The sequence below is a fragment of the Balaenoptera borealis genome, assembly GCF_965194805.1.
Source record: "Balaenoptera borealis genome assembly, chromosome: 21".
NCBI classification, from domain to species: Eukaryota; Metazoa; Chordata; class Mammalia; order Artiodactyla; family Balaenopteridae; genus Balaenoptera; species Balaenoptera borealis.
In genome coordinates this window covers 26,665,299-26,689,524 of record NC_138880.1, presented here as the reverse complement: position 1 = coordinate 26,689,524, position 24,226 = coordinate 26,665,299, and the positions used below count along the sequence as shown (strand labels likewise).

The window sequence follows — 24,226 nt, the reverse complement described above, 5'->3', positions numbered from 1 at the left end:
GAAGCCTGCGCACGGCAACAAGGAGTAGCCCCCACTCGCCGCAACTAGAGAAAGCCCGCGTGCAGCAACGAAGACCCAACGCAGCCAAATATAAATAAGTAAATTCATATATATATAAAAAGCAGAAAACATGTACATGAAATTTTAAAATCCCTGGGCTGCTCGGAATTAACCTCACTTTGTAGGGTGTACGTGACCTTCCGGGAAGATTGGTGTAAGCAAAAAAATGAGGGTTGAATTTAAAATCGGGCAGGGAGAGGACATGTTGTAGTGGACAGAGAATCTTATTTCTGACTAATTATGGACACTTTCGTCCCCTCTGATTCCACTTCCTCCCCGCTCACTGTCTAATTCGGCACCAGCCCCACGTCTCCCGCTGCCCGCTCAGCAATGCCCACAGGATGCCTGCGTAGCCCTTCTCTGCAGGGAGATACCCAAACGTGCTTGGTTAAAGCAAATCTAACACCCTGCACGGCCTAAAAGAACCAAAGAATTTGAGAGAATATGTAGAGTTATTTGCATCTTTTGGTTCAACATCTAAACAGCATTTTGTACGCAGCGGGGTTTCAATAAACACTTGACTGGGGTGCTAGCTGGTTGGACCTCTGAGCTCTGCAGAGTTAGGTGCTGTGCTGTTTATCACGATGCGAGCATGGGAGGGTACTGGGAGACGGGGGCCCTGACCTCTTGGCATGGGTTCTGTAACTTCCCCTGGTTCTATAATTATTTACTAAAGAGTGTGCCTTCTAGTTTTGAGGACTGGAGTGTAGCCAGGAGATTTTGCTGGGGAAGGCGGTAGCTCCCAGGCCTTGCTGTAGATGAGGTTGGGAAGTCTTGCCACCATTTTTGGGTTCAGGAACTCTGTCTCGTCTGTCTCCAGCCTGTATCTGTCTCTTGGAGGTGGGTGTACACTGGGTTATGAGAGGCTGGTGCGTACACAGATAGCTGGTGTTGGTGACAGCTAATGTCCCTGTGACAATACAATGCCTTTCTTCCTCCCTCCCTTCTCCTATTGCTGTTGGGCTGGAGGATACAGGGATTGCATCTTTGTAATAACTCTGCACAGGCTGGGGCCTGGGGCCATGTGGACGCTCCTGTCCCCTCCTCTACGCCGCCCCCGAGATGCCAATGTATACAGTTAGAACAGCACAGCTGCATGCTCACCTCCCAGGCCAGAGCCAGGGTCACGGGGAAGCCAGATTAGAAACTTGGATGTCGACTCTTCTTTAGAAAATGTTAGTAACATACACACAATTTGTCTAATGAGTCTTCAGATGAATGAGTAAAAGATACTAGAGCTTCCTGGTCTCTCCTTCAGGGCCATGGCAGTGAGCTAGTGCGCATGGGTATTTGCAATCAGCTGGTTTGCAGAATTTTCAGCAAGGAGATTGCTTGACAAGACCGATCGCTATGTCGTTTGTTTATTTTAATTATTAATAACTTTGAGTGTGGGTGCTTTGTTGTTTGGTTTGCTGTGAGTTTTGGCTTCACTTAAGAGTATGTGGTGAGGCACGTGGGGGAACCCGAGGGTTTGGGGCTGTAATTTTCTAAAACTAGACGCTAAAGTATCAATGCATTAAGGCTCAAGGAAGAATTCCCATACACCCATGGATGGAGCAAATTCCCTTTAACCTCCATCCCTAACCTCTGGTAAGTTAATGACAATTTGCAGGAATAGCGATGTTCTGTTTAGGAAACTGTGTGAAATAAACAACTTTGATTATATTGTCAGGGTAAGTATAATACAATTCCTGGGTTATTTTTAGTCTATAGGGCGTTGTTATAGTTAAAATTTGTGTGTATTAGGTCATATTCCTGTCCTATAACGTAACTAAGCATCTGCTTTCTGCAATTTGCATATGGATTTCCACTGCAGTCTCTACCCAGGGCTCTCCCGCTGCAGCATGGGAGCTGCGGGGTGCGGGTGAGTGGGCCCCCAGCCTTCCACCCTGCCGCCTGGGTGACACAGAGCAGGTGAAAGGGGCACTGATGCAAGGAGCCTTCTGCAACATTGTTAGTTACAAGTTTAATGTTAATTACAGCTAGCGTTGATTTTACTCAAATCTGTGATTTGGGGGAGCTAAAAGTGACACAAAATATGCACGCTCTTTATTCCATTTTGATAAGACGAAGCATAATGTTTCTCTTTTAAATTACTAAACAGACTCTGGGGTTCAAATTTGTCCATGTGGCACACTGTCATAGACTATACAGCCGTCATCCCAAGGAAGACCCTCATCTGTGGAAACACTTTTTCAGCTCCATTTTGTGGTGAAAATGGGGATGCTTGTATATAACAAAGGTTTTCTGCTGAATTGTCATGGCTTGGAGAGCAATTTCTGGTCGAGAAGCTGGAACAAATACAGACATGCATCCAATTCCTGAATCCAACCGGTCAAGCAGATAAACATATGCAGTCATATATACCTGTTGGTTCTATGTTTATTCTGGGTGCAACTTATTATCAACTACATAACAATTCAATTTCAGGTGTCAAATACAATAAACTAGATACACCGGACCAGATACAGGATATTTTGGTTTCTTGGGGAAGGAAGATCCGAGGGGTAGAAAGATCCCACCCTGGTTTAGCTCAGAGCCAGAGTGGCTGCAGATTCATCAGTGACCCAGTTCAATCGCTGACCTCTGTGGGCTTCAGGCTCCGCACAGGTGCACTGAGGATGCTGTAGGGTTCAACTCACTGGGCTAGGTGCCCAGCAGGAGCAGGGAGCACCGCAGGGGTCCTCGGAGACACCCAAGTCCCCTTCCCGCTCCTCTCCCATTTGGTCCCTTGCATTGCCATCTCACTCTCGATGCCAACCATAAAAATGGAATATTGGAAACATTTCTCAAAAGCCCAGGGCATCTGCTACCTTTCATTTTTCACAAACTACAGAGCTCCTCTAGAAGCCCAACACTGGGTCAGATAATTCTGCTCTCTTCCCTGCCAGCTGACCATTCATTTCCTATATCCTGGATGCCAGACTTCACAGGCACTAACACCCAAAAAGATCAGCACACTGCCCCGTTTCTACCTAATCCTGCATCCACTCGACAAGACAAGCACATCTCTGGATGGCTTCTGACTCACGTTTGAACGCACGTGTGCTCGTGAGTCTCCCGCGGTTGAAGCGGCAAACGCTTACACGCACACAAATCTTCAGAATCAAAGAGCAGTCTTGGAATCTGTGTTTTCAGCTTTTGCGATCTGCATACAAATTTAGTAGCCATGGACATCGTGTTCTAGACTAACACTGAGGAAACCAGACGTCCGTCCGGGAGCTGGCGCCCATCTTCCCGTATACGATCTCTGCCTACGCATCCCTCACTCCTTCACGCTTGGATTAGTGAAGGCGGGTGGGTGACAGCAGAGTGGTCATGATGATCACAAGGGTGACAGTAAAGATGATGAAAGCTAACGTGCATCAAATGCTAATAAAGCTTGCTAAGGTCTTATACTTTTGGGTTTAATCATCCTAATAATCCCAGGAGGTAGGAAGTCCCCTTATGGCTTCCCCTTTATTTGTAATAAACAAGGAATCAAAGGCGCAGTGAAATTAGGTGGATGCGAGGTTCCCAGGTGCAGGATTAGGTGGATGCGAGGGCTTCGGGGCTGCCTCGGTGCTTCTGTCCAAGCCACACGGCGAGATCCCTCTCATCTCCCGCCCGGTTCTACGGGGCGCAACTCTGCCAGCAGCTTCCCGCCCACGTCCATCGTGCCCCACACGAGATGCCTTGTACATTGGTACCTAGTCCACACACACACACACCCACACCCCTGATGTTTCCTTCAACGATACTTCCCCTACTATGTGTGATGTGCTTTGATATTTTCTACTCTATACCTTCCATACTTTCCTGTTCCTTTTTTATTTAAAAAATTGCTGGTAGCGACCCAGTAACTTGAATTCATGACCCACTGAATGGGTTGCAGCCCACGGTTTTACAATCAGTGTCATGTAAATATAAACATGAGAGATAGGAAACGAAATGAAAATTACATGCTGACTCAGCAAACGGCCCATTCAGCAGACAGTCTCTTCTCTGATTAGATGGCTCATCCGTCACCCTCCTCCCTTCCTGATGGGATCTGCCTTCACCCAAGACCATGTCACCCAGCGCAAAGGCCATCGCTTACTTGTCATAGAAGCTGACGTCTTGAGGTGCTATCGCAGCAGAAGTGTCATTTCAGGAGGAATGGCTTTGAAAGGTGAAATGAAGACTTCCCGTGTTACTCAAATTTGCATGGGTGTGCGTGTGTATACAAAGACAAATGCACGTGTGGAAATATTTGCTTCCTCTAAGATAGACGGATTTCTGCAGGAATGGACCACAGAGCGGGTGTGTTGCATACACAAGAGCATCTGGGCAGAATCAGGAGGTGGGGCTGAGGAGACGCCCCCTGAGTCTGGCTGGGTCTGCAGCAGCAAGAAGCACGTGGCAGCTGGGGTCTCCTCATCCTCGGCCACTAGACAAGCCCAGCGTCCTCACCGGGTCCCTGGCACCTTTTCTGACCTCACATCACTGCACCCTTGTGACATCTACACACTGTCCTCTAGACCCAAGTCCAACCTCCACTGAGTTATCAAGCTCCGAGCCCAATATGATTCTATTTTGCCATAATCCCATATTGAAATGCTGATTTTATCAACAGGTACATAAAAAGATGCTCAAGACAGTTAACCACCGGGAAAATGCAAATTAAAACCGCAATGAGATATCATCCGACACCTGTCAGAATGGCCGTCATCAAAAAGACTAGAAATAAGTGTTGGTGAGAACGTGGAGAAAAGGGAACCCTTGTGCACTGCTGGTGGGAAGGTAAATTGGTGCAGCCGCTATGGAAAACAGTATGGAGGTTCCTGAAAAAACTAAAAATAGAGCTACCATATGATCCAGCAATTCTACTCCTGGGTATTTATCCAAAGGAAATGAAAACACTAATTTGAAAAGACACATGCACCCCAATGTTCACTGCGGCACTATTTACAATAGCCAGGACATGGAAGCAACATAAGTGTCCATCGACAGAAGAATGGATAAAGAAGATGTAGTATATATATATACAATGGAATATTACTCAGCCATAAAAAAGAATGAAATCTTGCCATCGGTGACAACATGAATGGACCTAAAGGATATTGTGTTAAGTAAAAATAAGTCAGACAGAGAAAGACTGTTACTAAACGATCTCACATATGTGGAATCTAAAAAAATAAAACAAATGAGCAAAAAACAAATGAACAAATATAACAAAACAGAAACAGAGTTATAGATACAGAGAACAAACAGGTGGTTGTCGGAGGGGAGGGGAGAGGGGAGGAGAGAATAGGTGCGGGAGATTAAAAGGGACAGGTTGCCAGTTACAAGATAAATGGGTCATGGGGGTGACACCTACAGTGTGGCGAACACGGTCAATAATAATGTCGTATCTTTGCATGGTGAGAGAGGGGGTCAAAAGGTACAAACTTCCAGCTGCAAGATGATGAAGAACTAGCGATATGATGCACAACATGATAAACGGAAGCAACACTGCCGTGTGTCATACAGGAATGTTGCTAATGTAAATCCTAAAAGTTCTCATCACAAGGAAAAATACTTTTTCTCTTTCTTCTCTTTTGTATCCATATGGGGTGACGCGTGTTCACTAAACTTACCGGGGTCATCACTTCACGACGTATGTAGGTCACATCATTATGCTGTACACCTCAACTTATAGAGTGGTGTGTGTTAATCATATCTCAATAAAACTGGAAGGAAATAAACTTGATGTACAATTTGCACAAAAAAAAGGCTTATTTTACTCAGAATGAATTCATCTAGCTACTTTTTGATTAGTATTGATACTTCGTGGTTTAAAAAAAATGATTTCAAAGCCAAAATGTAATCTTGGGAGTTAAGTCTCTCTTTGTTTTCTGCATTATTTTTTACTGAAATCCCCCAATTTTCGTGCTGTTCAGGGGAGGGTCTGGAAGCACAGTTCTCTGTGAGGGTTGCTCTGTCCAAGGGCACGTGTGGCCGTGTTTGCCTGGGGTTTGGGGGACGCTCAGAGCAGCCTCCTGGATGAAAAGCAGCCTCCAGGTTTGCAGGACTGGGGCTGAGAAACCCTGGTCCGGAGCTGACTGAATGGGATACAGCTGGTGGGCTTCACCGTGAGAGTCCCTCTCCCACCCTCTCCTGAGCTTCTCCTCCCTCTGAGGCCCGTCTGTCCCCTCCCTGTGGGCCTGGTGATTCCGCTGGTTGGACCACTGATGCATCCCCGGTAGCCCTGGGTGGGGCTCACAGCCCCGCACGTTCCATACGAGCCTGTTTCTCTCCATCTGCAGAAGCCAGAGGGTGGGACAGCGTCTGACTCCTGATCATCAAGTATTTACACAACGGGCACCTTGTCTGGTCCCACCGCTCCAGACCCACGGTCACCCTGTGACCTTTCAGAAGCCCTGGCGGGAGGGGCCTTGGTACAGGCCCCCATCATCCCGCACCTTCCAGGAGGAGCCCTGCCCAAGCCAGCACCTGGGTCCATCACTAGAGCACAGTTTTTCAGAACGCATCCTTAAGGTCCCGAGTTCACACGCTGCCCTGACGGACGCGCTGAATAGAGTTCAGGGGCGACCCCGTGCCCATGCGGCCCTCCCTGCCCGCCCCCAGCCCCCTGGAAAGGTGCGCGTCCTGACACGTGGCCCCCTTGGTGCTCAGGTGTTTGGCAGCAGGAACGGCCTTACAGCTCCTCCGTGTCTGGAAACCTGCTCGCCCCTGGGACCCCAACCAAAGCCGCCCTGCTCACCAGCCTCTCTGGGTCCCTAGTCTGCAGCAATTTGATTTTGGTCGCAGTATACAGCGTACTGTCAGTGCTTCTCTAACTGCACTGAATTCCTTTTCTCTTATACGCACAGTGGTGACGCACTTGGTTTTTTTCTAACTCCTCAGCGCGTGGAGGCCGCTGGGTCAGGGAGCTAGCTGGTCATGCACGTGGGCGCATCCTTCAGGGCAGAAAACACTCAGTAATTGTTGTTTGAGTGAAATCTGCTATAGACTGAATGTCTGTGTTCCCCCAAAATTCATGTGTTGACTCCCAACCGCCAAAGTAATGGTGTCAGGGGGGCCTTTGGGAGGTGAGAGGTCATGAGGATGGGTCCCCCAAGATGGGATTAGTGTCCTTCTAACAGAGACCCCACAGGGCCCCCAGCCCTTCCTCCACGTGAGGACACAGAGAGAAGACGCCGCCTGTGAGCCAGGAAGAGGGTCCTCAGCAGACGCCGAATCTGCCAGCACCCTGATCTCAGACCTCCAGCCTCCAGAACTGGGAGAAGTAAATGTCTGCTGTTTATAAGCCCCCAGTCTGTGGCATTTTTTTTCTTTCACAGTAGCCCAAATGTAGTAAGACAAAGCCACACACGCACTGATGGAGGCGTGAATGCATCAAATAAAGATTTACTGTGTGAGGAAGGGAACCAACACGGGAGAAGGTACCGTAATTCATTCGGCAGCAGCCAGGCTTGGAAACTGTGCAAGTTAAACACTGATATTTAGCATAAAAGCTAGGCAGTGCACTCCAGAAATCTAGATGAAAAATCCCAATCTCCTAAGTTCTATAGACATGTGTTAGTAGCTTTAAAACTGATTTTGATTTGTTTGTACAAAGTTTTAACGTTAAATTGTCAAATAAAATACATCTTTTGGGCGGTCCCCTTGATTAGCTGGCACGTGACCTTCCCTCCTCTGCAGCACGTGACAGGGACTCGATGTCACACGCTGGGAGGAGCGTTCCCCAAGGGGTGTCGGGATCCCCAAGGAGCAGGTGGGTAGGAGGGGGCTGCACGTCTTGAGGGGTCTCTGCTGTGGAGGAGGGACCTGGGGGGGGGAGGATGGAGGGATGCAGTAAATAGATACATTGTTACTGTCCAGACAGAACCTTGGCAAGGCACCGTGTCCACTATGTCTAGAAACTTCTAGAAATTTCCCTGAAGGAAATAAGTGTGGACGCCCCTCAAGTTACAGAGTTACACATCTATATGTACGTGTAGGGGTGTTAATAAAAGGACACAAAAATAAATGTCTAAAAGGGGAGTTCTTTTAAAATGAGTTACATATTATAATTACTTTGAGACATTCATGCAGTTAGATGGTGTGCAGACGTCAAACAATGCCATCTAACATCCTTTATATAAAAATATTTTCACAACATGTGCCTGTCCTGAAGAAGGCTTTAAGTATTGGCAGGTATTATTTTATATTCAGGTATTTTTAAAATTACATAGTGTGTCCGTTTTCTCCGTGCTGTGTCTCATATAATATCTGCCTAATATTCTTTAATTGATCATTTCATTTTGTCTGCCTTTTTTCATTTCAGTGTGCAATTGACTTGCCAGTGCAAAATCTGGTTCAACAGAACAGTCCTCATAAATGCTTATAAATTACCAACTCTTTACAACTGACTTAAATTTAACATTCGTGGGAATTAAGAAAACCCATTATTAGCGATCACATCTCCTATAAATGAGCCAATGTCACAAAAATTACTGGTAGGGCAATTTAATTTCAGTGTGTCTGAGGGTCTTCCCTCAAAATGTTCCTCCTGGAAAAAGTGGGTTTTCTCTTCCATTGTAGTCATTTTGAATGTGCTGCATTAATCCACTTTTATCACTGACTTTAATTTCATAGAAACCTTCTTTATCTTCCTCTGTTCCACGGCCATTTTCCTCATCATAAAATTACTTTTCATACATTACATCCCATGAGCTTCAGAGAATGTCTGTGCCCTAAAATGGAATGGTTAATGGCAAGGGCATGGGGTGTGATACTCACTTCTAAAAAGATGACTTTACTCATTTGTCTGTCACTAAAGAAGATTTTAGGGTTTTCAGTAAATATCTCTCACCTTTCCTTGGAGTTTTTAGATACTGAGGCCAGTTGAAAAAAAAAAAAAAAAGATTGGTATTTTGAACGGGACCAGAGGCAAATGTTCCTGCATTGTTTTATGCCTTTAACATCTACCAGGCTGCAAAACGTCCCTCAGTGTTCTGTAAATGACAATGACTCATTTCACTGAAATAGCATTAACATCATTATAAAGCGTTTTTAATTTTAATGTGGACGGTAGGATCAGAGACTCGGAGGAGATGTTAAAAGCCTCTCCAGGGGCTTCCCTGGTGGCGCAGTGGTTGAGAATCTGCCTCCTAATGCAGGGGACACGGGTTCGCGCCCTGGTCTGGGAAGATCCCACATGCCGCGGAGCGACTGGGCCCGTGAGCCACAACTACTGAGCCTGCGCGTCTGGAGCCTGTGCTCTGCAACAAGAGAGGCCACGATAGTGAGAGGCCCGTGCACCGCGATGAAGAGTGGCCCCCGCTTGCCGCAACTACAGAAAGCCCTAGCACAGAAACGAAGACCCAACATAGCAATCAATCAATCAATCAATCAATCAATAAATCTTTAAAAAAAAAAAACAAAACCTGTCCAGTTTCACCCTCTCGATTCAGAGATGAGGAAACTGGAAAACCCAGTTTGGAAAATAAAATGTCTAAAATTATGGTGCTTGCTCCCAATTAGTTATTGTAATAACACTGGGAACATAACTCATACCTTCTCTCCTTCCTTCCTCCCCCCACCTTCCTTCCTTCCTTCTCTTTTTTTTAAACCTTCCTATAAATTATCCTTTCACACACTTTACATCAGCATTCCTGACCCGAGGTGCGAGTACGAATCACGTAGGGAACTTTTCTAGATAATAAGCCCACCAGGTACCAGGATTTAAATGCCCCCCAGGTGACAGTGACCCACGAGAGGCAGGTTGACCCTCATGTTTCAGCGGACGGGCTGCTCAAGATCCCTGGACCCCAGTGCGCATGCGCCTGGCGGGGGCCCCTCGGTGCTAAGTCCACTGGCCGGTCCACTGGCTACTTGGCTCCATCCTGCCTCGCCCGACAGCCGATGGAGGGTTTCCCCTTCCCATCAGAACCCACCGCCGCCCACTCACCACCACAAGTGGGAAACTGGGCAACATTTCGAGAACTCCTTTGTAGCCAACGTCACCAAATCCTCCTGTCAGTTTCTTCCCAAGTCCTTTAAAATCTGACTGTTCTCATTATAACCACCAACCATCACCTCATGTCCACACTGTAGGAACGGCTCACTAAGTACTTTCTGTCCCTAAACATTATGGTGGCTTCTAAAAAAACTTTTAAATAGAATTACCATGGGACAAAGTAATTCCACCTCTAGGTGTCCCCCCAATAATTAAAGCCAGGCCCTCGGTGCCCTCGGGCTGTGCCAGCCCAGGTGAGACAGCACCCGGAGTGCCACGTGCTGTTCAGAGGTGGATGGCAGCCTCTGAGTCAGCTTCAGGTTCCCGCTGCCACAGAGATGGAAACGTGGCCTCAGGATGCATAGGCCTTATGTTTTGGCAGGTCCCCCTCACTCTAAAAGCCTGTCACAGAAAAGAACTGGTGCCATAGACACAATTGTGATGCTGAAAAATCTTAGACCCAGTACAAATGCAGGTGAGCTATTGTCAAAGTCTCATGAAACAGAAGTCAAATGAGTCATCCATTCATTCGGAAGCTTCACAGAGTGAAACAAAAAATAACGCATGCTTATTCCAATGAGGTAGCCAGTATTCCTTCTAAATAAAGAGTAAAAATAATTTTATTGGCCTATTTCCAAGTAGAGAAAGGCCTGGATAGACTGGCAAGTTAGAAATAAATTTCTAACTCAATCATAGTGGATAATATACTGTCATTCTTTTAGGACTATACCTGGTTTCACAACTTTACATTGAAAAGCAAACTTTTTTTGGTTCTAATTTCCTTTAAAAGAAAGCACAGCTTTACACAAAAGGACTCCTGTGATTTTCAATATTATTCTTTGAGCCAGTCAAATGAGCAACAGATTCACTGGCTAAAGATCGGATATAAATTAAGAAAAATTTGAACTTAAATAGAAATCAAGCTTATGATCCGTAAGACAACCTCTGCGCGGTCACAGCAGATGGCCATCAGAAGCTGAGAAGGCAGCTGGAAGTCTTTGAGGCTGGCGAATAACCATGTTAAGTGCAGGGCCAGGAACCCAGAGCCACGGAGAGGGTGTCTTTTCTCAGTTACATTCAATGTGGATTTCATTCAGCCGTTTGATGCTGAATTTATCCAGCACTCCCCACTTCTAAAGGAGCATCTGCCCCGTTTCACGTAAGCCCAACTCCCTGTCAAATGGTGATGGCCAAATGCAGCTCCAGCTTCACTGTGTCTGTGGCAGCATACAGATAAAATTTCCACGTGATTTCAACCAGCACTGGGGAAAACAGAATGTGATAGTAACTCGGAGCTCCCTTGGAAGAAAGCATATAGTTGCACTCAGCACCCAAGCCACGTGGAGCTGGGCTTGCCTGGAGAAATCAGCTGTTTTATGTCAAATAACAGAGTTACTTGAGAAAAATGCAAACAAAAAAGCTTTTCCCTCCCTTAGATTGACTTAGGGTTTAGCGACGAAGGAGGGAAGGAGAGATGTGTCATTCTACATGTGCGGACAGGTCTCAATTACGTTAATGCAGCTTTACTAATAATATTAATTATGTAAATAACTGCCTTAATGATTAATCTGTGATGATCTGGAGAAACTGTGTTCTCATCTAGATCTTCCATAATGTTTACAAACCTCTATTTAAAAAAATTTCACTGCATCTTACTTAGTTCTCATTAGGACCCCCTAAAGTCGAATGTATACTTAAAACATTTTGTGGGGAGGGTCACCAGTGACGGACGTGCACGTCCCCACCCGCCTGGAACGCCCGTCTGCTCTGTGCAGCACCGGTGTGTACTCTACCTAGATCCTCCTCGGCCGGCCCCGGAAAGCTGATGCCCGGCTGGGCCAGGTCCCCGCCCTCTTCCTCTGCAAAGAGAGAAACAAAGTCACTTTTCAGTATGTTGCTGGTGCGGCTCGCATAATCACAACGCATCCCCTACACGCCCCCCCCCCCCGCCCCGCCCCCGACACTCAGACACGAGACATGCTTTCCGGCTTACGCCACTGCTCGGAGCTGGCGTTTGGGGCCAAAGCCCAGGAACCACCACCTTTTCTGACCACGGGCCTGCGGGCGCAGGTGCACGTTTGCCCCACGGAGGTGCCGACTTAGGTGGCCGTGCAAGGGATTCTCGGCTACTCCTCGGTTTCCTGCAGACTTTGTAGACTTTGTCTGCATGTGAACTGGATTCTGTAAACTCGGCCGCACGATTGTTTCCCAGCTGGTGAGTCCCCTGTGAGCCCTACCCGGCCCTGAGGAGGCCTCCTCTGACGTCTGGAAAGTCTCGTACTACCTGAGGCCTCATTTGGCAAAATTCGAAGCCTGCAGTTTCTGTTCTCATCTTAATACTCGTTAACCTTAGGTCAATTTTGTCCAAATCTCATTTCCTTCTCTTGTGAGAACAGGTCACCGGCATTGATTTTCAATTGCTGGGTCTGTGACTAGTGCAGAAGCAGACACGGCATTCTTAGAGGGATACGTCGTGCAGCTGTACAAGGTCTCGGGGGTCATCTCGCTCTGGCCCTCCCTACCCAGATGAGGCAACAAAGCCAAAGAGACGAAAGGCCTGGGCTCTTTGTCCAGCTGGCCCTGGGGAGCTGGACACAGACACATCAGTGGCCTTCCACCCTGGGCTCCACTCAGCGAGCCAGGCGCCTTGGTCTGCCGGCTGCCCTGGGTCCCATGGGAGCTGCCAGGCGGCTTAGACCTGCTGATGCCCAGGGACTGTCTGCCCCGTGCTGCACGGAGAGCGGGGGGGCAGACAGCGGGTCTCCATACGGAGACAGGGGGTTTCAGATAAGCTTCATGTATGTGCCATCATTGGGGTGTGTAGTCCGTAAATATCATTCTAAATATAATTACACACTCAGACATGCGTTCACGCAGGTTTCCAACATTCGCGAATAAGCTTTGGGCAAATATTCTAGTACGACATCCTTCTAGCAATCTTAAATACAGTTACCATGTTACAGTCGCGGGGGGCTTCGTTTTAGGACATTGTGATCAGCCCACTGACATTTTCACCATCTTCAAGTCGGCAAATAGGCACCTTCCACTTTCAGTAAGTTTACAGGACGTTAAGAAAGAAAGGTAGGGTTATTTGTAGTAAGGTGGGTGGGCCTAGAGTCTGTCATACAGAGTGAAGAAAGTCAGAAAGAGAAAAACAAATACCGTATGCTAACATATATATATGGAATCTGAAAAAAAAAAACGGTTCTGAAGAACCTAGGGGCAGGACAGGAATAAAGACGCAGACGTAGAGAATGGATTTGAGGACACGGGGACGGGGAAGGGTAAGCTGGGACAAAGTAAGAGAGTGGTATGGACATATATACACTACCAAATGTAAAATAGATAGCTAGTGGGAAGCAGCCGCATAGCACAGGGAGATCAGCTCGGTGCTTTGTGACCACCTAGAGGGGTGGGATAGGGAGTATGAGAGGGAGACGCAAGAGGGAGGAGATATGGGGATATATGTATATGTATAGCTGATTCACTTTGTCATACAGCAGAAACTAACACCCCATTGTAAAGCAATTATACTCTAATAAAGATGTTAAAAAAAAAAAAAAAAGAAAGAAAGGTAGGGGGTTTGGCCGTGAAAGATGATGTGGAATTTACCACATCTCAGGTAAACTGTGGTGGAATTTCATCTTATGGGGTCTCCCAGGCACTGCTTTTAAAATATATACAATATACATGAATACACATGTATATATGTCTAATAAATGTCTGTCTGAATTGGGGTAAATACTTTAGAGCTTATTCGAATGCATTCACATAATTCAGCTGCGCCCTGTTTTTGATGGCTAAGAGTACTTTTTGCACATTTGAAGTCTTGTTTTACTGCTAATAAGCCATCGATGACAAAGCTGGCTGGTCAGGTGACCACATTAAGGATAATACGAAACTGAAGATGGCATGTTTCATTTGTTTAGAAGCATAATGCAATAGGATGCACAGTGCTAATTAGATACGGTTGCCACGGAGACTATGTTCACGTGGTCAGCATTATTAACTTGAAGACCGTCTACGTTAGGTGGGGTAGAATAGAATTAGGAGAATAAACCAAAACAGTGACCCTTCGATTTCGATCCCATTTGTTCTCCTTGAACACACATACACACAAACAAAGGGACAAGCTTTCCCAGTATGAATCTGAACGAGGAGCTAACATCACACAGTGGAACCGCCAGCACGCGCTGAACTGACAAAGACGCCCAGCGGACGCAGACGAACAGAGCCCAGCGCAGCGCAATCAGCCGGCAGCTTCACAAAAGGGCGAGTCTCATTATCCGGAGAACAAGACTCCAAGGACGCCGCCTGAGGCCGTGCGGAGGCCAGCCCTGGATTGTGAGGGTGGACGCCCCCAGCTGCACATTCCACCTCCACTCGTCCTTCCTCAGATCAGATAAAGTGAGGCGTCGGAGCCGCTACACTTAGGGAAAACCTTTCAGTCAAACACATGGAATGTGGGTTAAGGGCAAATGCATTAGACGTTTCTGTTTCTGGTTTTACCTCTTAGCCAGTTGAGCCTCATTCAAAGCGTGTGTTGGTGTCATTAGTGGCTGTGATCCTGCCTTATCCAACCAGCTTTGTCTTTTCAGCTCACATTTTGTGTATCCGCCAGATACCTACTCACAGCCCAGAGCACTGATCTGGGCACCGTCCTGTTCACATGCACAGACGGGGTCCGCGGGCTGGTCACCCTACGTCCTGTGTCCGCAGCGGGACGGGAACGTCCGAGGTGACCGGCGAAGGAAGCACGTAGGGCGCAGGGCACGTCTCCTCCTCTGATACCTCTCGGTCCCCAAAGCTGCCCCTGCCAGGCTTCCAGAGCTGCGCCAACTCGGGTCCTTCCCGAGTCCCGTCTCTGACCCAGCTTGCACCACCGAGAGGAAGCGTCTCTCCTGCCGATGCTGCACAGACAAGCGGCGGGACCAGGGAGCAGCCCGGCTGGAGCAATGAGCCGGCAGCTCGTGAGACCCCCGGGGACTGCGACCCCTCCCCGGCCACACGAGCACACCACAGCCTGGGGGTGGGGGGGCGGGCAGTCACCGTGCCGATCACACATGTGAGATTAATCACGCTGCAAAATGAGGAGCGCCTGCATCGGACACCATGTTCACATCTCAGCATGTTTTCTTTGCAAAAATAGAAACGTGCCACAGACTGAAAATGTTTGGAACTCATCCACAGACACGTCTGAGTGCATCTAGTGAGTTCTGGTCTTCACTAGAGGATCGGCCCTTGCTGTTAGGGCTCTGGGCCCTCTTCCCTGCACATTGGGTGCTGACAATACCTTCCAGATGAGTTCACCTTACAGATTAATCGTCTTATTTACCAAGTCGCTAACACATGACCTAGCGACTTGATGACACCTCTGGGTGAATTGTAAGCAGGTCTTTTTGTGGTTCTGGGCCACGGTGCTTCTTCAAAGAGTCAACGCCTAATTCCACGTGTGCACCGAACTTCTTCCAGATGAAATCCAGATGAGGAGGACCAAACGCGGCTGGTGGAGCTGACAGGGAGCTGATGTACCACCACGGAAACACCATGGGGGCACGTCTCTGAAATCTCCTGCACACATCAGACAGTCACCACCCTCGTCCCCTGCACCCAGGAGCCGCGGAAGTTATCCGAGAGAATCCTGACACACTGCATACGATCCAGGGCGTGGTCATCATCTCAGAGCACGACCGGTTTCTGCCGCCTCTTCTCACGGACGCACCGCTCACGCCCCCTCCAGGGGAGCGGGGTCAGCTCGGGGTTCCCTCACGGTCAGACCTCACATGCACGTTCCAGGTGGCTGTGGCATCCACACTGTGCAGTGAGGACCAGAGAGGCAGGCGTGTCACCTGGGGAAGAGAGACACTGGACACAAGGGGCCCTGCTGGGCAGAAACGAGAGCCGTGGGTACAAGAGCCCACAGCGGGCGGGGAGACAAGGAGGCCGGGATCCGAGGTCCCGAGAAGCAAAGGCCCCACCTCAATGCGGACCAAAGTCGGGTCCCAAGTAAAGAACCCCCCAGCGAGGGTCAGAGCCAAGTGTGCTGGCAGCACCGTGTCAGAACGAGATCTGGCTTCACTGCGCTGAGCGCGTGGCCGTGGGAGTGTCTCCTGCTTCACGGAGAGGGTCCTTCAGGAAGCGACAGGGCCCAGCACCTAACACAGTCCCTGCCCCGCCCCCGCCTTCCTCTCGTCCTCCCGCTGGATGCGATCCAGGACTCGGGCCCCTTTCCAGTCTCGGGAAGTGAGGACTGGCTTCGGGACCACCAGGCAGCACCGCTGGGTCTGCTTCCCTGCTGGCTTTTGGTCATTTGGCCAGATTTGGGTGAAGCAGAGAAGAAAAGCGCTACGTGTGATAATGTGTGTGCACATGTGCAAATCCTCAGGCCTCCATTGCCTCACTTCGTTGACCCGACCGACCGCTCTGCAGTTACGGCACGAATGGTCCTCTGCCCTGACGGATGCAGAAATCGAGGCCCGGGAGGTTCCGTGCCTTCCCTGACGTCACGTTAGGGGCGGATTCCCGGAGGCTGAGCCTGGATTGATGGAAGTTCCGGCTCTTTCACCCCGCTGTCTGGGGGCATCTGTTTGGAGGCGTCAGCAACGTGACCCTTCATTTCTTAAAGACCTGACCCACGAACGCCCCCCTGCCAGGCTCAGAAAAGAGCAGGGAGGACACACACTTCCAATCTTTGGGCTTCTAAACCCTCTTAAGCACAAGTACAAATTATACCTTTTGAGGGGGAAAGTTGTCTCTAAATCATGCCCACTTGGAAGCAACATTAAGAAAGAGTTAGAAGGAAAAACACTGTTTATACATGAAAAGGGAAATTGCTCATAAGAAAATACCAGATTCCTTGGTGTAAAGGAATACAATACTGTTACTACCTCATAAACACCAAGAAAATGAAATGATACGCTTTGTCCACTGTGCCCGGGACTTTGCAGCAGGTTTTGCTCCAAACGGTGTTTTTACTCATGTGCTTAATCAGTCTTTCCCCACTGTGTCCCTGTGGGCAGTGAGGGGGCAGAGACCACTGTCCTTGTGGCCACAGTGGCCACAGGCCTGGAGCAGAGAAGTGATTCGCCCACAGTCCCCAGCAGAATCGTGCTTTCTGATGGAGATTTTCAGTAGCACATCCTTTTTTTTTTTTTTTTTTTTTTTTTTCAAATGACGTCTACAGAGAACTCCAAATATAAGAAAGGATGTTACGGGTGCAGTCTGGGAGCACTGGGACAAGAAGGGGATGCGGTGGGGTGTCTGCCCCCCTTTTCTTCTCTTGCCGCCTTCGGAGCTTCTCTGCAGAACCCAGAGCGGCCGGGACACACGGCCGCCCGGGGAGACCACAGGGGTGAGTGACTCTCACTTCTTTTTGTTGCTGGGATGATACCTTTTGAGCCGAGGGTAGTAGCATGTGAAGCTTTTGCTGCTGAATCTAGGTTCCAAAGTCTGACTGATGTTACCAAAGACCCTCCACCATGCCCACCCTGAGTCCAGCTGCATCTCTGGGTCTTCCCTTGGGATCGGTCCCTCTGACGGTCATTTCTTTCCTGTTCCTTTCCACCCAAGCCCAGGGGACTGGTCTGGCTCAACCCACCTGGCCTCCATGCACTTGGCCTCTTCTCCAGCCTCACTTCACCTGATCCATCTGGTCTACCCACTCACTTCAAGTTCACTCACACCTCTGACCCCGCCCAGATCCTCTGCCAACTAAAGAAGGCCACTCGCATTGGGCTCTATAAGGACTGAGCCACAAGCCACTGCAGCTGCTGACCTTCAACCCACCGTTGAGAGGAGTCCAGGGTGGAGATCAGGAAGGAGGCACTCTGTGCTCCAGGAAAACTCGTGAACAGGCCTTCACATAGTTAGGTATTTTCAGGAGATATTACGAAGCCAAATTCTCACACCTCCCCATACTCAGAAAAGTGCTAAGACCATTAACTAAGGCATGTGCTCCTGTGACCAACAGAAGCTTCTAGCCAGCTGTGTGCTTGGTTGCACGCACCCTTTGCCTGAATCACACACGTGCTCACCTCCCCCAGCTCCGGGGAGCAAGTCCTCAGAGCCACCGGGAGGCTGTCTCCGGCTCATCGTCCCCGGTAAGTCCCCGAATAACCCTGAACTCACAGCCTCAGGTGATGCGTTATTTCCCAGTCTCCACCTCCAACCTCTCCTCAGTTAAAAATTTGGCTTGTGAAAATGTCTCCTGACTGTGTGACTGGTTGGAAACTCCTCCTGGTGGACAGAAAGGGCACAGGACACGGAGCCACGGAGTCAGGGTGACGACCACAGGTGGAGTGACCGAATCTCCAGGTGTGACACCCGGCAGCTACTTCTGGACATGCCCAGGAGATACTTTGCAAATTCAGTAGGTGAAGAAGCCACCCACAAAGTTCGGCGATCTGACAGTTTGCCCAATTTCTAGATTCTTCTCCGTCTTTAAAAGTTTGCTCTGCAGAAAGCACTCAAGTCCCCATTTCAGCCGTTTCCCTAACGACAGGATTTGAAGCTGCTCAAATTAAGGGTTCATCTCTGCTCCTCGAGGATAAAGACACTGATTAGTGCGACCAGCCCCTCCTCCTCACAGCTGCGCCTGCAGCCTGCATCCAGCCCCTGCCAGGACCGCTGCTAATGGCTTTTCTTTGAAACACATAAAAATGCTCATAATTTTACTTTGGACCAAAGATCAAGCCTCAGAAGAAGCTGCCTGAAAGTCTGCAGAATTTTCACTCATAGTTAAGTGTCACTCAGGTGAGAGGAAAACTTGGGGTCACAAGAGGAGCAGCTGAAGCCCCGATGGCGGGTGTCAGGGTTCACACCCCTCGGACCCGGGCAGGGGAGTGGCATCCCTTGTTTGCAAACTTTGAGGGCCTCACCACGCATTCAAACAAATCACAAAATCGTCTTCCACAGGAATTCACGTGCGACTAAGGGCAGCACACACTTCACTCTGAATTTCTCTGGACTTGGAAAAGAGAGGAAAAAATGCTGAAGTAAAAAGCAGACTTTCTTATGTAAGAAAGAAAGCTTCAGGCTGAAACGTATCTGTCTGCTGTTAAACTTGAACATTAGTCACTTCAAAAGTGACGTTAATTATATTTTATATAATATGTTTTAAATCTAAATTCCAAATGAATGTAGTGTCAAATCCTCTGCACTACCATCTGTATTTAATAAGGTTTTACACCCAAGTTTGCTGGGAGGTATGTCCACCACGTTTAAACTGGAAATACAGTTCTAAGGGCAGAGTAAAGGGCATTTTACAAAGCTTAGAAAAAGCTGTCCTTTGCAGCCTGAGCTACTGCTGCCAGACCCTGGGTTAGGTAACCACCTCAGAGATGGGAGTGAACGATGCTGAAACCAGACACCTTCTTTATCTCTGACGGGTGGTTTTCTGCTTGTTCATCAGAAGTTCCTGGGTAGGGCGGCCAGAGGACATCCATGCATTTGAATTTCAGATAAACAAAGAATAATATTGAAGTATATCCCAAGCAGTATCTGTTGTGTATCTGAAATTCAAACTTACCAGGTCATCCTGGATCTTTATTTGCTAAATCCTGCCTCGATGCCCTGGGGGCTTTGAGAAGAATGCAAATGCTCTGGCCTCAATCCTGGAGGTTCTGGGTGGCCCGGGGTCAGTTCACCTCACTCCAGAGGCGACTTTATTATGCAGCCGGGTTGAGAACAACTAACTTCACAGAATGAACAAAAGCGATGTATTCAAGGCCCCCATTCCACCCTCCCTCCTCCAGCTAGGAACAGGAGGCTTGACCGCCCTGCGCCCGTAGGGTCCAGGTGGCTGCCGTCCTCGGCCGCTGGGAGGCCCAGCGCGGCCCTACTCCCCGCAGGCACCTTCCGGAGGTGCTGACTTCATACCAAGACAGGGATGGGGCACCTTCCGGAGGTGCTGACTTCATACCGAGACAGGGAGTGGGATTCTCTGCTTGGAAAACTCTCTCCCACTTTCTTTGTGATACCACCTACTTTCTGGAGAGGAGTTTTCCAGCATTTTAATGTTATAAAAAGCCACAATGTTAACTTTTAAACACTCTAAATTCTTTGTTTTAATAGATCTTTATTGGAGTATAATTGCTTCACAATCCTGTGTTAGTTTCTGTTGTACTCTAAATTCTTCATTTGACGTATCATCTTAATTTTCTACACTTGATGAATTTCCGGCCATCTCTTGGCTCCTTCCAGACGACGTCCACCCGAGCGTGAGGGGCTTTGATGACCCAGGAGTATCGAGAGCTCCAGTGATTTTGTGTCTTTTCCTGGATTTTGTGCAAGTGACTCGAGGGTAAGTAGTGACGCTCCACTTTTTCCCCTCTAACAAAATTGGCAAGCCTTGATTTTCAAATATCCAATTAAAGCAGAATGGTTAAATAAATTACGGAACAATCACAGCGTGGAATGTTAGAGAGCTTTTAGCCATTTTAGAAATTCCCGACGTAATGCTAAGTGAGACAGCCAAGATGCAAACTCTGAGTGCTTCACGATCCTCGTCTGCTCTGGAAAAAAGACGGGGGCCGTTTACCAAGATGCCAAGAGCGACTGTCTGCAGTTGGAGGGATTATGGCCACGTTTTATTCTTCTCTTTAAACTTTTCGTGCTTTCCAGATTTTCTTCAACAGGCCTGTGTGCGCTTTATAAATACAAAGGGAATTATAAAAACACTTGGTGTTCAGCAGTCTCCAGTAAAACCAACATCTGTTTTCTTCTTTGCTGGAATTAGATGGCCCGGTTCCCAAGTCCACCTTCTTTCCTATTCCGCGTGTGGGCATTAACCGCTTCTCTGCTTGCTGAACCGTGCGGCCCCTCCAGGCTTAGGCGGGCGTGGGATTAGGATCCGTCTTTGGGAAAGTGACGGGGATAAAATATGTCCTCGGCATTTTTACTCTCACTGTCTTTCTTGGGTGTTCATGTGCCCGCTCTCCTTTCCTAGTTCCTCTTTAAGACACTCCTTTTCCTGAATCAAAATCTGGGCTCAGAAAATAAATGTGCTAAACTCATTCCCAGTAAAGTGCAAAGGGACCCGATCAGCCTCCTTGATCACGGCCTCTGCGTCCAGGGACTGTCTGTGCCCAGAGGGACGGGGCCTGCTTTGGACACCACCACGCAGGGGGTTTCACCCTGCAGATCACAGCGGGGAAGGAGGGCCTGGGCGGTCCACCAGCTCCGCTGCGGCCGTGCCGGGACCCCGAAGGGCATTCTGTGGTTGAACCTGCTTCATCATGGGTTCGTCCTACAGTAATTAAAATTCCTTTCAAAATATATCATTTAACAGCAAGGACCTGCTATACAGCACAGGGAACTATATTCAATATCCTGTAATAAACCATAATGGAAAAGTATCTGAAAAAGAATATATATATATATATAGAGAGAGAGATAGATATAGATATAGATAGATAGATAGAGATATATATAACTGAATCACTTTGCTATACACCTGAAACTAAAACAACATTGTAAATCAACTATAGTTCAATTAAAAAAAAAAGGAAAAAAAGATATCATTTATTTATTTTTGGCTGTGCCGCACGGCATGAGGAACTTCATAGCATGAGGAACTTCCCCGACCAGGGATGGAACCTGGGCCCCCTGCATTGGAAGCGCGTTGTCTTAACCACTGGCCCGCCAGGGAAGTCCAAGCCATCATTTAAAAGATAGCATTTTCACATTTGATTTTTCACTGGACCTAGCGCTTCCTGGAAGGGGACTTGAGAGGGATCATCGGAGGGGAGTGGTCCAGAGGCGGCTGTCCCCCCTGGCTGTGTGAACGACACTGTCCCAAACCTGCCCATACTCAGCCCCTGAAATCCCCCCCCACCCTCACTTCCACCCCATACCTGCCTGCTGACACCAAGTGCTGGCCCTGTGACTCTGAGACGGGACTCACACCCTCGAGGGGCCCACAGTCTGGCAGGAAAATTACATGAAACAGTGACCGCAGGGCCCAGAAAGGAAGGGCAGGAACAGGTCTTTGCGTGGACGAGTGCCATCCCGTGTGGCTTTCTGGATGAGGACGGTGACTTCACAGGGCACCTAATTTAAAAATACATTTTTAACTCCAGTCACTCCGGAGTTAGATGTATCATGTTCAGCTGTTACACAGACTTGAATAAACTCAATTATGTACAGAATTCATCATATAAGTCTATACATTAAAATGTTTCCTAGCCAAAATGTTATGTTGATTCTTACTTTCTAAAAGAAAGAAACTTTGGAAATTTGATTTGTGGTCGGTTGTTTCAGACCCTGAATCTTTGTAAACACCCACTTTCAGTGCCCCTTCGCCGTCAAACTGAATTTTGATCTATATCCCCAGGGCTGCCATTAGTCATTTATTCCTCTTTGGATATTAATCAAAGTGAATCAAATTTATTAGAAAATGACAGATGAACCCGGTTACCATTATGCATCGACAAATCACGTCCAAGGCATCACTCTTCTGTTTTTGAAATACATCACACGACAAGTTTACTCGCAAGAAACCAAATAAGCACAAGGTTTCACGACAGCACCTGGATTGCAATACATTTTTAAAGCCCTCGGATTCCAGGTCGATTCTGGTTTAACAAATGATGCGGTCCTTGACCTGAAACCCAACCAGAAGTGGCGCCCCCATATTGTTTCCATCTCCGAAATGGCTGGTCTCCTGGGTCAGCCGGTGACATTCAGAGAGTGGAGATGCCAGCTTTCCCATCTGTTGGTGCTTCAGGAGATTAACAGCGGCAGGACTCATGCATTTTAGCATTTTAATGCCGTGTTTGTGACACAAGTGTGTGGTTCTCAACCTCCTGGTTCACTGGCAGTGAATCTGTCTCGAGCAATTTGTGTTTTCTATTATGAAAAACCCTGGCAATTTCACCCCACTTGGCAGGAAGCACTTCGCTGGCTCAGAGTTGGAAGAGCCAGAAGCAATGGATGACGGGGACCGATTGGCGGTGCGGGGTCCGCGAGGAGAGTGGCATAGGGGTCCCTGTTCCTGGGGACACGGCATGCGTCAGCTTGCCTGGGGACGCGGAGCAGACAACCTCCCCCCAGGACCTTCCCCTCTCCAGGCAGGACCACTCTCAAAGCTGTTGGGAACACAATGGACCCCATCCACTTGATGGTGTTGCCGTCCTTTCTAAATCACAGGGACCGGCCATCACCCAGCTCTGAGCCGAGAGTCCTGACCTGGTCCGGAGCACACTTCCTTCCACCTGTCTGGGCTCCACTGCCTTTTACAAACGCCAGGGGGAGCCCAGGACCCTTAGCGGAATATTTGGCACTAATACACCTTCACCTTGGACTTCTCCGTGGAAATCCAAAGGGCTCTTGCAGGATGCTGCTCATTTGTCCCTTCCCTTCCAGCGTGAAGGCTGAGCCACACCGGGAGGTCTGGCCGGAGTACACGGCCTGGTACCGAGGGCCCGGGCAGGGATGGGGTCTGGAAGAACACGAGGCGGAGGAGAGACCCTGAAGACAGGCACTGCCTGCTTATTGGTTTTCTGCGACCCACCTGAGCCCTTCAGAGGCTCACCCTGTCCTCCACCTGTAAGAGGGGCTGAGTGCCAGACTGCACCTGGCCCCGGCGGCTGAGCTTGTGCGTCTCCAGGAGGACCAGCGCGGTGCCCGCCCCCAGCCATGCTCACACGCCCTGAGCTTGGGACACCCAGCTTGCCCCACATCTCACTGGCTGTCTCCACTGGGAGAATGTTTGCTCCTCGATCACGTTCCTGAAATCTGTGCCTCTCCTGCTTCTCTTTCCCACGTAGGGCATCATGGCTGGTCCATTCTAAACTGGTCTCCCGGGAACTTGGCAGACGCATGGCTGCTTTCAAACACACTTTCTGCATGTGAATGACAGGTGAGTCTTGCCTGAGTTCTAAGGTGGAAAAACTAGAGGAAACCTGCAACTTATTAACCGTGTTTACAGTGTACAGCGGGTCTGGCTAATCAACCCGATCTAAATTATACTGAAAAAGCTTATCATAATTATCTGGCAAGAGGAGAGAAAAAGATGAGACAAAAATACATTTTTTTCTTACAGAAAAATAACAGGGCAGCTGCATTAAAATCATCCCAATTTTCCAAGTCGTTTCTGAAACCGCTTGTCAAGGCGAACTCAGCGTCCACACAGCTCTCTGAGGCTCCGTGAAAGAGACCGTGGAAACGCCTGATGTTAATGGATAATTTTCACCCTCAATTTAT

The 24,226-nt window shown here is 48.5% G+C and overlaps 1 protein-coding gene across 12 annotated transcripts in view; it reads right to left on the bottom strand.

Annotated features, from left to right (window-relative positions):
* The window catches only part of DLGAP2 (DLG associated protein 2), a 729,374-nt gene that overhangs the window by 136,177 nt on the left and 568,971 nt on the right, over positions 1–24,226 (bottom strand). For 10 of the 12 annotated variants that reach the window (XM_082375176.1, XM_082375174.1, XM_082375178.1 and 7 more), the window contains one exon: positions 11,818–11,883. The exons of 1 other annotated variant lie outside the window; for it this stretch is intronic. Coding sequence is in view for 10 of the 11 variants with exons in the window: in XM_082375174.1 (XP_082231300.1) it covers positions 11,818–11,883 (66 nt within the window). In the remaining variant the exon portion in view is untranslated. Of the gene's footprint in view, positions 1–11,817; positions 11,884–14,533; positions 14,952–24,226 lie in introns of those variants that run through there. One more of the 12 variants, XM_082375184.1, reaches the window with a different exon arrangement.